The 15908-nt window shown below is 41.6% G+C and overlaps 1 protein-coding gene across 9 annotated transcripts in view; it reads left to right on the top strand.

Moving 5' to 3' along the window:
* LOC108394392 (S-adenosyl-L-methionine-dependent tRNA 4-demethylwyosine synthase TYW1) overlaps positions 1 to 15908 on the top strand; it is a 343841-nt gene that overhangs the window by 52469 nt on the left and 275464 nt on the right. The window contains exon 8 of one of the 9 annotated variants that reach the window (XM_073215225.1): positions 5567 to 5955. The exons of the other annotated variants lie outside the window; for them this stretch is intronic. Within the exon in view, the coding sequence (XP_073071326.1) occupies positions 5567 to 5572 (6 nt within the window). The 3' untranslated portion in view covers positions 5573 to 5955. Of the gene's footprint in view, positions 1 to 5566; positions 5956 to 15908 lie in introns of those variants that run through there. 9 annotated transcript variants of the gene reach the window in all.

Here is a 15908-nt window from a genome sequence, read left to right as displayed (position 1 = left end):
AGTTGCTCATGTTTATGTCGAAGAGATTTTTGCCTATGTTTTTTTCTAAGAGTTTTATGGTTTCATGGCTTACATTCAGGTCTTTGATCCATTTTGAATTTACTTTTGTGTATGGGGTTGGACAGTGATCTAGTTTCATTCTCTTACATGTAGCTGTCCAGTTTTGCCAACACCAGCTGTTGAAGAGGCTGTCATTTCCCCATTGTATGTCCATGGCTCTTTTATCAAATATTAATTGACCATATATGTTTGGGTTAATTTCTGGACTGTCAATCCTGTTCCACTGTCTGGGTCTGTTCTTGTGCCATTACCAAATTGTCTTGATTACTGTGGCTTTGTAGTAGAGCTTGAAGTTGGAAAGTGAGATCCCCCCATTTTATTCTTCCTTCTCAGGATTGCTTTGGCTATTTGGGATCTTTGGTGTTTCCATATGAATTTTAGAACTATTTGTTCCAGTTCATTGAAGAGTGCTTTTGGTATTTTAATAGTGATTTCATTGAATCTGTAGATTGCTTTAGGCAGGATGGCCATTTTGACCATATTAATTCTTCCTAGCCAAGGGCATGGGATGAGTTTCCATTTGTTAGTGTTCTCTTTAATACTCTTAAGAGTGTATTGTAGTTTTCAGGGTATAGGTCTTTCACTTCCTTGGTTAGGCTTATTCCTAGGTATTTTATTCTTTTCAATGTAATTGTGACTGGAATTGTTTTCCTGATTTTTCTTTCTGCTAGTTCATTTTTAGTGTATAGGAAAGCAACAGATGTCTGTGTATTAATTTTGTATCCTCCAACTTTGCTGAATTCTGATATTAGTTCTAGTAGTTTTGGAGTGGCGTCTTTAGGGTGTTTTATGTACAATATCATTTCATCTGCAAATAGTGACAGTTTGACTTTTTCTTTACCAATCTGGATTCCTTGTGTTTCTTTGTTTTGTCTGATTGCCATGGCTAGGACCTCCAGTACTATGTTGAATAACAGTGGTGAGAGTGGGCATCCCTGTCTTGTTTCCAATCTTAGAGGAAATGCTTTCAGCTTCTCACTATTAAGTATGATTCTGGCTGTGGGTTTGTAATATATGGCCTTTATTATGTTGAGGTACTTGCCCTCTATACCCATTTTGTTGAGAGTTTTTATCATGAATGGGTGTTGAATTTTGTCGAATGCTTTTTCAGCATCTATGGAGATGATCATGTGGTTTTTGTCTGTTTTTTTTTTTTGATGTGGTGGATGATGTTGATGGATTTTCCAATGTTGTACCATCCTTGCATCCCGGAGATGAGTTCCACTTGGTCATGGTGTATGATCCTCTTGATGTATTTTTGAATTTGGGTTGCTAATATTTTGTTAAGTATTTTTGTGTATATCTTCATCAGGGATATTGGTCTGTAATTTTCTTTTTTGGTACGGTCTTTGCCTGGTTTTGGTATGAGAGTGATGCTGGCTTCCTAGAATGAGTTTGGAAGTATTCCCTACTGTTCTATTTTTTGGAAAACTTTAAGGAGAATGGGTAGTATGTCCTCTCTGTATGTCTGATAAAATTCTGTGGTAAATCCATCTCGCCCTGGATTTTTGCTCTTGGGTAGTTTTTGATTACTGATTCAATTTCATTGCCTGTAATTGGTCTGTTTAGATTTTCTGTTACTTCCTTGGTCAGTCTTGGAAGGTTGTATTTTTCCAAGAAGTTGTCCATTTCTTCTAGGTTTTCCAGCTTGTTAGCATATAGATTCTCATAGTATTCTCTTATGATTCTTCCTTTGTATTTATGTAGGGTCTGTCGTGATTTTTTTTTTTTTTGTTTCTGGTTCTTTTGATGTGTGTAGATTCTCTTTTCCTCTTAATAAGTCTGGCTAGGGGCTTATCTATTTGTCTATTATTTACCTATTGATAAAATAAAGAACCAGCTCCTTGTTTCATTGATTTTTTTCTATTGTTTTATTCTTCTCAATTTTATTTATTTCTAGTCTGATCTTTATTATGTGCCTCCTTCTGCTGATTTTGGACCTCATTTGTTCGTCGTTTTCCAATTTCAGTAATTGTGACTTCAGACTGTTGATTTGGGATTGTTCTTCCTTCTTTAAATAGGCCTGGATTGCTATATACTTTCCTCTTAGTACTGCCTTTGCTGTGTCCCACAGAAGTTGGGGGTTTGTGCTGTTGTCATTTGTCTCCATTTATTGCTTGATCTCTATCTGAATTTGGTCATTGATCCATTGATTATTTAGGAGCATGTTGTTAAGCCTTCATGTGTTTGAGCCTATTTGTTTCCTTTGTGCAGTTTATTTCAAGTTTTATACCTTTGTTGTCTGAGAAGTTGGTTGGTAGAATTTCAGTCTTTTTGAATTTACTGTTTCTCTTTTTGTGGCCTAGGGAGTGGGCTCTCTTGAAAATATTCCATGTGCTCTTGTGAAGAATGTGTATCCTGCTGCTTTTGGATGTAGAGTTCTGTAGATGTCTATTAGGTCCATCTATTCTGGTGTGTTGTTCAGTGCCTCTGTGTCCTTACTTATTTTCTGTCTGGTGGATCTGTCCCTTGGAATGAGTGGTGTGTTGAAGTCTCCTAAAATGAATGCATTGCATTCTATTTCATTCTCTTATTCTGTTAGTATTTGTTTCACATATGTTGGTGCTCCTGTATTGGGTGCATATATATATTTATAATGGTATGTCCTCTTGTTGGACTGACCCCTTTATCACTATGTAATGTCCTTCTTTATCTCTTTGTTTTGAAGTCTATTTTGTCTGATACTAGTACTGCAACACCTGCTTTTTTCTTCCTGTTGTTTGCATGAGAGATCTTTTTCCATCCCTTGACTTTTAGTGTGTGTATGTCTTTGGGTTTGAGGTGAGTCTCTTGTAGGTAGCATATAGATGGGTCTTGCTCTTTTATCCATTCTATTACTCTATATCTTTTGACTGGTGCATTCAGTCCATTTACATTTAGGGTGATTATTGAAAGATACGTACTTATTGCCATTGCAGGCTTTAGATTTGTGGTTACCAAAGGTTCCAGGGTTGCTTCTTATCTATCTAACTGTCCAACTTACTTTGCTTATTAAGCTATTATAAACACAGTCTGATAATTATTTATTTTTCTTCCTTCTTATTCCTCCTCCTCCATATTTTATATGTTGGGTGTTTTATTCTGTGCTCTTTTGTGTTTCCTTTAACTGCTTTTGTGGGTAGTTGACTTTATTTTTTGCCTTTAGTTCGTATTTGGTTGGTCTTGTTTCTTTGCTGTGATTTTGTTTTCTCTGGTGACATCTATTTAGTCTTAGGAGTGCTCCCATCTAGAACAGTCCCTCTAAAATACCCTGTAGAGGTGGTTTGTGGGTGGCAAATTCCCTCAACTTTTGCTTGTCTGGGAAGTGCTTAATCCCTCCTTCATATTTAAATGATAATCGTGCTGGATACAGTATTCCTGGTTCAAGACCCTTCTGCTTCATTGCATTAGATATATTATGCCATTCTCTCCTGGCCTGTAATGTTTCTGTTGAGAAGTCTGATGATAGCCTGTTGGGTTCGCCTTTGTAGGTGACCATTGTTCTCTCTCTGGCTGCCTTTAGTACTCTTGTCCTTGATCTTTGCCATTTTAATTATTATGTGTCTGTGTGTTGTCCTCCTTGGGTCCCTTGTGTTGGGTGATCTGTGCGCTTCCATAGTCTGAGAGACTATTTTCTCCCCTAGTTTGGGGAAGTTTTCAGCAGTTATTTCTTCAAAGACTCTCTCTATCCATTTTTCTATCTCTTCTTCTTCTGGTACCCCTATAATGCAAATACTGTTCCATTTGGCTTGGTCACACAGTTATCTTAATATTCTTTCATTCATGTAGATCGTTTTATCTCTCTCTGAGTCAGCGTCTCTGTGTTCCTGTTTTCTGATTTCTGTTCCATTAACAGTCTCTTGCATCTCATCCAGTCTGCTCTTAAGTCCTTCCAGAGATTGTTTTATTTCTGTATTCTCCCTCCTAACTTGATCCTTTAGCTCTTGCATATTTCTCTGTAAGTCCATCTGCATGGTTATAACCTTTGTTTTTAATTCTTTTTCAGGAAGATTGGTTAAATCTATCTCCCCGGGCTCCCTCTAGCGGGTTGTCTGGGTGATTCTGGACTGGATGAAATTCTTCTGCCTTTTCATGGCAATAGAGGTAGTTGTGGGCAGTTTGCATGTGTGTCAGCTAGGAGAACAACGTCCCTTCCTGCTTGCTGGTTGCCTTGCCCTTCTCTGCTTCCACTGCCAGTTACCCACACATGGGGAGCAGCTTCTGTTTTTATTTCCTGAGCCGCCACCAGTGGGGCACCCCTTGGGGCAGCCCAGAGCCCTGCGGGAGTGGCAGGTGCGCCGGGTGTGCTCTCCTGTGAGAATGATGACTCTTTGTGCACTGTTCCAGCTTCCTCTGTGTATGCCGGGCAGCTGCGCACCAGTGGGACCTCTGAGTCTGGCCCGAGCGGCTGTGGAGGAGGCTCTGGGTGGCTACTGTGGGCGTGGCTGCTCTGAGGCTGCTCCCCTGCTGTGCCGGGGCCATGCAGGAGGGGGAATGGGTAGGAGGCCATTTATTGCCGTGAGGCGCCTCAGAGCTGTGCTGCCGCCAGGGTGTTAGGGTGCCCAAAGTTCCCCGGGATTCCCAGACTGCTGGGCTGAGTGTCCTGGGATGGTTCCATCCAGCTGTTAAGCCCCTGTCCCTTTAAGACTTTCAAAAAGCACTCACTTTTCTTTTGTCCCAGGGACGCTGGCTGCAGGGATCCGCTCTCAGGTTTTACTGTTGTGTTTCCCTAATATCCAGCACACCATGCACTGTGTGTCTGTGCTCCCAGTGTGTCTGACTTGGGCTGTAAATTTAGCAGTCCTGGGCTTCCACTCCCTCCCCACTCCAATTCCTTTCCTCCTACTGGTGAGCTGGGTCAGGGGAGCGCTTGGTTTCTGCCGGGCCACGGCTTGTATCTTATCCCCTTCGTGAGGTGCTGAGTTCTTGCAGATGTAGATGTAGTCTGACTGTTGTACTGTATTTTCTGGTGTCTCTTTTAGGAATAGTTGTATTTGTTGTATTTTCATAAATATATATGGTTTTGGGAGGAGATTTCTGCTGCCCTATTTACGCCACAGTCTTGTCTCCTTGGGGTATGTGTCTTATTTTTTTCTGTGCAGCATCTTGGGGTTTGGGAGTTGACAAGGGGTTGAAGTAGTGGTTGGAGACAGGGAGACCATTTAATTTGGCTCTGCAGTTGTGCTTTAGGACTAACCAAGGCTGTTGGCAAAAGCAGTTGGCATTGTGGATGGAAGAAACAATATGCTGGGAATGAAAACTTTAGAATTTGTTCACCATTGCTAAATAGGGAGTACAGGAGAGGGAGGAATCCTGGTTGACCAAGTCTAAGGTCTTCATTTTTTCTGCTTAGGTTACAAAGCAGGCGTAAAAATGTAAATAAAATATGTAGGTCCTACCTAGTTGTTATACTGTTATATTCTGGGCTAACAGTGAACAGTGTCTGCACCTATGATATTAGAATTAGAGTTTGAAGGGTGCTTTGCACTTCCTTGGTAATGTTATGAACCATTGTATTTCTTTTCAGAAATGAAATTGCTGCTATATATGGAAGATAGAACTGAACTGCCATACAGGCAAAGAATGATAAATGTTTGACCTGAATGCTCAAGACCTTTAATCTTGTATGGCCCCCGATGTGTTTCCTTATGGTCTTTGTTTCAAAATGATTGAATCTGAGTAGCTTCATTCACATGTTATAATAGATAATTTCTTCAGCAGTGGGACACTGGTGTTCCATGTCCGTCCTTTAAGAGTGTATTCATTTCATAGGCATCAGAAGTTCTTTTTTTAAACCACAAGAGGGTGGTGTCCATGGAGCTCTAAGCACAGTGGTCAGAGCCAGTGTCATGGGCTGGGCCTGTTTTTGGATTTATGTGGCCTTTTGGGTGGGTAAGCACATAAGTTGGCGATGGTTTGTGTCACAGAGGCTACTGCCATCTCCTAGCAAGTCTTACATGATTACTAGGTATCTTCCCAATGGGTTTCAGTCCCCTGGAAGTTCACTATGAATTCAGTGTGACCAAAGAAATGACAGTAGAATGTTTCTTTGGGGTGAAAGGGTTTATTACCCAGCTTGTTCTCCCGATAGTAGGTCAAGCACTAGCATCTCTGTCTTTGCCCAGAGCACTGGGCTGAGCTCTCTATATAGCAAAACAATAGCTTATTGCCTAAAGATGTGGAAATGATAGCCTAGCAACAGGCCAGTTACATCATCAAGTCATTTAAGTTCAGTGAGGATCCTGGTCATGGGAACTTCCCCATACTCCACCCCTCCAGGATTCTTGCCTTATAATCTACATGCTTTAAATCTTCCGCAGTGGTCCCTGTGTGACAAAGCTGGAGCACTGTAACCAGATTCCACAACAGCAACAGAGGATAACAACATCTTAGAGATAATAAAAAAAACTAAGATACAACAAGATTGTGATACAGGTAACAAAAATTATAATAATCCTCAAGCCAGAGGAGGTTCCTGATAACAAAAATTATAATAATCCCCAAGCCCCAGGGGAGGTTCCTAATCCACAAAGACCTTAGGAGTGATCATGAATAACAACTTAGAGATAGCAACAAAAATTAAAATATAAGATTTTGAACAAAAATTATCACAATCCTCAAGCCAGAGGAGCAGAGGAGGTAGGTTCTCAATCCACAAAGACCTTAGGGGCAATAAGACACATGTTTTAATGACACCAACATAGGCAAATGTTGTCCATCAGGTAGGATGCATGCAAGAGAGTGGTCCTGTGATAGGACTGTATTAGGAAGGGGGTCCCGTCCAGTTCTAGTATACCATACCTTTACTCCTCTCCCTGTGGGGGTTACTGAAGGGTCAATATGTAATGCTACTGGAGGTGCATGCACTGGTGATAATGATAAAACAAAACTCCCCAGTAAGATGCTCCTACCTTCTGGCCATTCAGGATATACTACTGTGACCTTTGGGGGCCACTCTGAAGTTATTCCAGGAATACACAGGAGGCCAGCTTCCAGGACTTGTCCCCAAGGTGACAGGAGAGCCAGCCGTCGTTGGCCCATGTGTGGAAAGGTCCAAGGCCACATCCACTCAGTGGAGTCTCTGGGGTTCAGTGCAGCTGGTGCTGGCAGCAAGATGTTATTCTGTTGGCCAAACCTCAGCTTCAGTGATTCTTCCTTGGTTTGTACTTGCACTTGTATATGGGAGGCAGCCATATGTGTTAGTATGTCTACCGGGCTCAGGGCTCCCTTTCAGGATCTCTTGTTCAAACGCCAGAGCATGGTCCATAAGTGGACTGACCATCCCCACAGACTATTGGTATCTGACTTTAGTCTGGATTTTAGCAAGCCATTGTGCCTCTGTATCATGGCTGCTGCAGTAGGATTGTATGGCACATGAAACTTCCATTTGATTCCCAGCTGTCACACCCATTCTTGCAGTGTATGTCCAGTAAAATTGGTGCCCTGATCTCTCTCAATTACCTGTGGTCAGCCATAGGTGGCAAAGAGACAGTCCAGACCTCTTTTGGTCATTTTCTTGTCTGCACAACGGGTAGGAAAAGCAACCAGAAGTCCAGTAGCTGTGTCCACACAAGTCATAGCATCCCAATATCTTTCTGACACAGGTAGAGGTCCAATATAGTCTATTTGCCACTTGATGAGGGGTATAGGCCCCTTAGCTATAGTTCCCTGTTGCTGTGGAACTTGGTATAAGTCCCATTTAGAGCATATGATGCACTCTTGCCGGGCTCTGCTAACTTCTTCTAAGGTCAAAGACAAGCCCAACCAATGGGCTACAGCCCACATTGACTTTTGCCCCTCATGCAACAAACATTGATGTAACCATTGGGCTATATCAGAGGCAGGCTTTCCTTCTAACCAATGTATCTGGGCCAGTTTATCTGCTTCATCATTTCCTGGAGATGCCAGTGGCAAATGACCTGTCACATGATAGACTGTAACTGTTTTAGTCTTACCACAGGCCCATAGTCTTGGCACATTTCTTGTCCCCAAAGGGGTTAGTGACCAACTAGCCAGTTGGCATGGTACCATGTCAATAGCCACAGAGTCAAGCCTTGATAGAAGGCCCAGCTTTCAGTGCAGACAACTATAGCGGAGGGCTCCTGGCTGATCATAAGCCACACAGCCCGCAACTCTGCCCATTGGCTGCTCTTCCCCTCACCATCTTCCATCCATATTGTTTCAGTCTTATGATGGAAAGCTGCGGCCCTCCATTTCGGGGGCTGTCCACGGCTGGAGCCATCTGTGTACCATGAATCTTTGGGTATAGGAGCTCTTCCCTTCTGATAAGGACTCTCTTCTAGTAATAGTTCTAAAGTAAATTCTTCCTGTTTTTCACTAGTATATGTCACTGGCCCCATTAAGTGTTGGAGTTTTTCACTTAAGGGGCTACTGGAGAGGGTACTATGCTGCTGTAGGTGACCCCACGAGTGTTTGTGTCACACCAGGTCCAGGCGGCTTGTACCTACCCCAAGATGGAATAAGTGGTTATTACCTTTATTGGGGCCATTCCAGTGGTGGGTTCTATAGCCAGAAAGGTGTAATACATGGCAACCAGTTGTTTTCCTATCAAAGTGTATCGTACCGCTGCCCCTTTCCAGAGTTGTGACCAGAATACAATAGGTTGGCGAGTTTGTTCAAGCCACTGCCACAGACCCCAGCCATAACTGTTTTCAGTCACATGAACATCCAGCTCACAGGGCCTTGATGGGTCTATCACTCTCAAGGCCTGCACAGCCTTGACTGCCCATTTTGCTGTAGTCAAGGCAGATGCCAAGGCAGATGCATGTGTCTCACCCCAGTCCCACCTGATGCACTTCCATACCAACCTGTATAAGGGATTCAGGGTTTATGCCAAGTGTGCGATAAACACTCTCCAGTAGCCTAGAAGACCCAGAAACTCCTGTAGCAATGATACAGTTGTAGGGGTAGGAAAGGCCTGGAGTTTATCTACAACTGCTTCTGGTATAACTTTGATGTTACCTGACCAGATGACCCCTAAGAAATCGACAGACAGACCAGGTCCTGAACCTTGGTACTGTTCACACCCCATCCTTTCTCCTGTAGATTTTGTAGCAGTCTAGGTGCTGCACCTTCTAGATTTGAAAGAGAATCAGATGTGAGCATGACATCATCAATATAATGGTACAGCCGCACCATTGGCAGTTTCTCCCATGTAGCCAAGTCCTGGGCTACAAGTCCATGACAGATGGTGGGGACTGTGGTATTCCTGTGGGAATACAGTACAGTGAAAGTCCATTGCCGTCCTTCCCACATGAAGGCAAACTGTTCCTGAATTTCCTGTTCAATGTCGATGGGAAAGAAGACATTAGCAAGATCTACCACATAGTAGTATGTTCCTAGTTTATGGCTTAGGGTATCCATCAAGACTGCAATAGAGGGGACAGCAGCATGCATAGGGGGTAGGACTTCATTAAATTCTGTAATCCACAGTCATACGCCAGTAGCTGTCTGGCTTTTTCACTGGCCACACTGGGAAATTGAAAGGACTATGGGTGGGTTTTATAATACCCACCTTTTCCAGCTCCTGGAGAGTTTCTCCAGTCTCTTTATGCCCTCCAAGCAGTTTGTATTGTTTGGTATTAGTCACCGGCTGAGGAACAGGCAAAGCTATGGGTGGATGCCTGCTATGTCCCCTCAGAACTGCCTTCACCATATGTACCCTCAATCTGAACTCACCTGCAGTGGTCTGCAACCATAGACCCTGCAGGATATAAATCCCCAAAATATATTCAGGGATAGGAGATATATACACAGTATACTCCTTTGGGGGTAGACGCCCTATTCCCAAAGGTATTTCGGCTTTTTTCACTCTGATAGCCTTACCGCCATATCCATCTATGATAGTGGAGGTCCTGGGGAACTGCTCAGGGCTACCATGAATCAGTGAACATTCAGCTGTGTGTCCACCAGTGCCAGGTCACGTACATTCACTGGGGACTACTGGATAGCTATTTCACCATGTGGCCTCTGGTACCCCTCCTGGTCCCTCAGGGCAGGTACCTCAACCTTCCCCTCAGTTGAACCATGTTTCCCAATCACTTTCCTGTGTGGGCTCGAGTGAGGTTGGCTGATTCTCCAGCAGGAAGTCTTGGAAACACACAGGCCAAACATGTGGCTCTGTCTCTGACCTCTGCCTCTTTGGTCTTAAAGGCTGGAACTGCTGCTCTGGTTTCAGCTGTTGCATAGCTCTATTAAGATCCTATTTGACTTCCTGTCTAATTTCTTTCCATCTGCTCCTGCTCGTATTAAATCAATGCACATCTGGGTTCTTGTAACCTTTCTGGGGCACTTTAATTTCTCCTTGTGAGTAGCAGACCTCATTTCTTTCCTTGTTCTCATTGCTGCAGACTCTCCCAAGTCTGCAACTGTACATATCACCTCGCTTTTGGGCTGCCCTAAGTAAGAGGAAACAGTGGCCACTAGGGACCCAAAGAAGGATGTAGGAGCTGTTTGAAGCACAATATTTACTTCCCAGTAGTGAAAGGCTCTTCATCTGGGCCATAATTCTCTGGAATATAGATGGCATTTCTTATGCCTACCTCTTGTAACACCTGTTGGAGATTAGCATACATCTGCCATCTAGCAGGAGAGGATGGTAGATCACCTTGATTGGGCCACACAGCACAAAGTGCAGCCATAAGCCAATCATGGAGGGAGTGATTCCTTGGGGTCTGATGTGCTCTTTGTAACCGCTGCCTCAAGGTGGGCTGAACTTTCAGGGAAGCCAGCTTTCCTATCTCTTATCCTGAAAGAACAATTCCATCCACCTCTAAGTTCCACAGATGCAGCAGCCAAGCTGATACTGGCTCCGAGGGCGTCTGCCTAAACCAGGAAGTCCAAACCTGCCAGCTCAGCCTGAGTATAGGGGCAGAGCATAGAGTGCTCCATAACCTGGTGAGGTAGGCTGCTCCTTGGGGAATTCTCTGCTGCTGGGTCTTTATTGTTTTTTATTATTTTTAATTTTTTTGTTTTGGTATCATTAATCTACAATTACATGAACAACATTATGTTTACTAGGCTCCACCCTTCACCAATTCCCCCCCAACATACCCCTACACAGTCACTGTCCATCAGCATAGTAAGATGCTCTAAAATCACTACTTATCTGCTCTGTGTTGTACAGACCTCCCTGTGCCTCCCCCCCGCCACTCTACTTGCTAATCGTAATGCCCCCTTTCTTTTTCCCCAACCTTGTCCCTCCCCATCCATCCTGCCCAGTCCCTTTCCCTTTGGTAACTATTAGTCCATTCTTGGGTTCTGTGATTCTGCTCCTGTTTTGCTCCTTTAGTTTTCCTTTGTTCTTACACTCCACAGATGAGTGAAATCATTTGGTACTTGTCTTTCTCCGCCTGGCTTATTTCACTGAACATAATACCCTCTAACTCCATCCATGTTGTTGAAATGGTAGGATCTGTTTTTTTCCTATGGCTGAGTAATATTCCATTGTGTATATGTACCACATCTTTATCCATTCATCTACTGATGGACATTTAGGTTGCTTCCATATCTTGGCTATTGTAAATAGTGCTGCGATAAACATAGGGGTGCATCTGTCTTTTTCAAACTAGAGTGCTGCATTCTTAGGGTAAATTCCTAAAAATGGAATTCCTGGGTCAAATGGTATGTCTATTTTGAGCTTTTTGAGGAACCTCCATACTGCTTTCCATAATGGTTAAACTAATTTACATTCCCACCAGCAGTGTAGGAGGGTTCCCCTTTCTCCACAACCTCACCAACATTTGTTGTTTGTCTTTTCGATGATGGCGATCCTTACTGGTGTGAGGTGATATATCATTGTGGTTTTAATATACATTTCTCCAATGATAAGCAATGTGGAGCATCTTTTCATGTGTCTGTGGGTTATCTGAATTTCTTCTTTAGAGAACTGTCTATTCAGCTCCTCTGCCCATTTTTTAATTGCAATATTTGCTATTTGTTTGTTGAAGTGCGTGAGCTGTTTATATTTTGGATGTCAACCCTTTATTGGATCTGTCATTTATGAATATATTCTCCCATACTGTAGGTTACCTTTTTGTTCTATTGATGGTGTCCTTTGCTGTACAGAAGCTTTTTAGCTTGATATAGTCCCACTTGTTCATTTTAGCTTTTCTTTTCCTTGCCTGGGGAGATATGTTCATGAAGAAGTCGCTCATGTTTATGTCCAAGAGATTTTTGCCTACATTTTTTTCTAAGAGTTTTATGGTTTCATTCAGGTCTTTGATCCATTTCAACTTTACTTTTGTGTATGGGGTTAGTGATCCAGTTTCATTCTCTTACATGTAGCTGTCCAGTTTTGCCAGCACCATCTCTCGAAGAGACTGTTATTTCCCCATTGTATGTCCATGGCTCCTTTATCATATATTAATTGGCCATGTATGTTTGGGTTAATGTCTGGAGTCTCTATTCTGTTCTACTGGTCTGTGGCTCTGTTCTTGTGTCATTACCAAATTGTCTTGATTATTGTGGCTTTGTAGTAGAGCTACAGTTGGGGAGCGAGATCCTCCCCCCCCCACCCCCACTTTATTCTTCCCTCTCAGGATTGCATTGGCTATGCGGGGTCTTTGGTGGTTCCATATGAATTTTTGAACTATTTGTTCCAGTTTATTGAAGAATGTTGTTGGTAGTTCGATAGGAATTGCATCAAATCTGTGTATTGCTTTGGGCAGGATGGCCATTTTGACGATATTAATTCTTCCTAGCCAAGAGCATGGGATGAGTTTGCATTTGTTAGTGTCCTCTTTAATTTCTCTTAAGAGTGTCTTATAGTTTTCAGGGTATAGGTCTTTCACTTCCTTAGTTAGGTTTATTCCTAGGTATTTTATTCTTTTTGATGCAATTGTGAATGGAATTGTTTTCCTGATTTCTCTTTCTATTAGTTCATTGTTAGTGTATAGGGAAGTCACAGATTTCTGTGTGTTAATTTTGTATCCTGCAACTTGGCTGTATTCCAATATCAGTTCTAGTAGTTTTGAAGTGGAGTCTTTAGGGTTTTTTATGTACAATATCATGTCATCTGCAAATAATGGCAGTTTGACTTCTTCTTTACTAGTCTGGATTCCTTGTATTTCTTTGTTTTGTCTATTGCCATGGCTAGGACCTCCAGTACTATGTTGAATAACAGTGGTGAGAGTGGGCATCCCTGTCTTGTTCCCGATCTGAGAGGAAAAGCTTTCAGCCTCTCGCTGTTCAGTATGATGTTAGCTGTGGGTTTATCATATATGGCCTTTATTATGTTGAGGTACTTGCCCTCCATGCCCACTTTGTTGAGAGTTTTTATCATGAATGGATGTTGAATTTTGTCGAATACTTTTTCAGCATCTATGGAGATGATCATGTGGTTTTTGTCCTTCTTTTTGTTTATGTGGTAGTTGAGGTTGATGGATTTTTGAATGTTATACCATCCTTGCATCGTGGTGTATGATCCTTTTGATGTATTTTTGAATTCGGTTTGCTAATATTTTGTTGAGTATTTTTGCATCTACGTTCATCAGAGATATTGGTCTGTAGTTTTCTTTTTTGGTGGCGTCTTTGCCTGGTTTTGGTATTAGGGTGATGTTGGCTTCATAGAATGTGTTTGGGAGTATTCCCTCCTCTTCTATATTTTGGAAAACTTGAGAATGGGTATTATGTCTTCTCTGTATGTCTGATAAAATTTCGAGGTAAATCCATCTGGCCTGGGGATTTTGTTCTTGGGTAGGTTTTTGTTTACCACTTCAATTTCATTGCTGGTAATTCATCTGTTTAGATTTTCTGTTTCTTTTTGGGTCACTCTTGGAAGGTTGTATTTTTCTAAGAAGTTGTCAATTTCTCCTAGGTTTTCCAGTTTGTCAGCATATAGGTTTTCATAGTAGTCTCAAATAATTATTTGTATTTCTGTGGGGTCCATCGTGATTTTTCCTTTCTCATTTCTGTTTCTGTTGATGTGTGTTGACTCTCTTTTTCTCTTAATTAGTCTGGCTAGAGGCTTATGTATTTTGTTTATTTTCTCGAAGAAACAGCTCTTGGTTTCATTGATTTTTTCTATTGTTTTATTCTTCTCAATTTCATTTATTTCTTCTCTAATTTTTTTATGTCCCTCTGTCTGCTGACCTTAGGCCTCATTTTTCTTCTTTTTCTAATTTCGATAATTTTGACATGTGACTATTCATGTGCGATTTTTCTTCCTTCTTTAAATATGCCTGAATTGCCATATACTTTCCTCTTAAGACTGCTTTTGCTGCGTCCCAGAGAAGTTGGGGCTTTGTGTTATTGTTGTCATTTGTCGAATCTCCATTTTAATTTGGTCGTTGATCCACTGATTAAGAGCATGTTGTTAAGCGTCTGTGTGTTTGTGAGCCTTTTTGCTTTCTTTGTACAATTTATTTCTAGTTTTATACCTTTGTGGTCTGCAAAGTTGGTTGGTAGAATTTCAATGTTTTTGAATTTACTGAGGCTCTTTTTGTGGTTTAGTATGTGGTCTATTCCGGAATTCTCCATGTGCACTTGAGAAGAATGTGTATCCTGTTGCTTTTGGGTGTAGAGTTCTATAGATGTCTATTTGGTCCATCTGTTCTAGTGTGTTGTTCAGTGCCTCTGTGTCCTTACTTATATTCTGTCTGGTGGATCTGTCCTTTGGAGTGAGTGCTGTGTTATAATCTCCCAAAATGAATGCATTGCATTCTGTTTCCTCCTTTAATTCTCTTAGTATTTGTTTCACATATGTTTGTCCTCCTGTATTGGGTGCATATGTGTTTATAATGGTTATATCCTCTTGTTGGACTGAGCCCTTTATCATTACGTAGTGTCCTTCTTTATCTCTTGTTACTTTCTTTGTTTTGAAGTCAATTTTGTCTGATACTAGTATTACAGCACCTTTTTTTTCCCTCCCTGTTGTTTGCATTAAATATCTTTTTCCATCCCTTGACCTTTAATCTGTGCGTGTCTTTGGGTTTGAGGTGAATCTCTTGTAAGCAGCATATAGATAGGTCTTGCTTTTTTATCCATTCTGTTACTATGTGTCTTTTGATTGGTTCATTCAATCTGTTTACATTTAGGGTGATTATTGAAAGATATGTACTTATTGCCATAGCAGGCTTTAGATTCGTGGTTACCAAAGGTTAAAGGGCAGCTTCTTTTTTTTTGAGAGGGCATCTCTCATATTTATTGATCAAATGGTTGTTAACAACAATGAAATTCTGTGTAGGGGAGTCAATGTTCAATGGACAATAATTAATCCACCCTAAGCCTAATTCTCGTCAGTCTCCAATCTTTTGAAGCATAACGAACAAGTTCTTAAATGGTGAACAAATTCTTACATAGTGAATAAGTTCTTACATGGTGAACAGTACAAGGGCAGTCATCACAGAAACTTTCGGTTTTGATCACGCATTATGAACTATAAACAATCAGGTCAAATATGAATATTCGTTTGATTTTTATACTTGATACATATGTGGAGTCTACATTTCTTCCTTTATTATTATTATTATTTTTATTTTTAATAAAATGCTGAAGTGGTAGGAAGATGCAAGATTAAGGTAGAAAACATATTTTAGTGTTGTAAGAGAGCAAATGTAGATGATCAGGTGTGTGCCTGTAGACTGTGTGTTAATCCAAGCTAGACAAGGGCATTAAAAAATCCACGGATGCAGAAGATTTTTCTCAAAACAGGGGTGTTGAGGTTCTAAGTCTCACCACTGTTGATCGCCTATTTCTCACCTGATGGCCCCCCTGCAACTGTGCCTGTCTTAGGTTGTTCCTCCCTTGAGAAATCTTACCCGTCTCTGGCTAACCAGTCATTTTCCGGGGTCATACAGGGAGATGTGAAGTTGGTAAGTGAGAGAGAAGCCATATTGTTTGAAAAGGTT

Source organism: Manis javanica, chromosome 10, assembly GCF_040802235.1.
Source record: "Manis javanica isolate MJ-LG chromosome 10, MJ_LKY, whole genome shotgun sequence".
NCBI lineage: Eukaryota > Metazoa > Chordata > Mammalia > Pholidota > Manidae > Manis > Manis javanica.
This window is presented reverse-complemented; position numbering and strand designations above follow the sequence as displayed.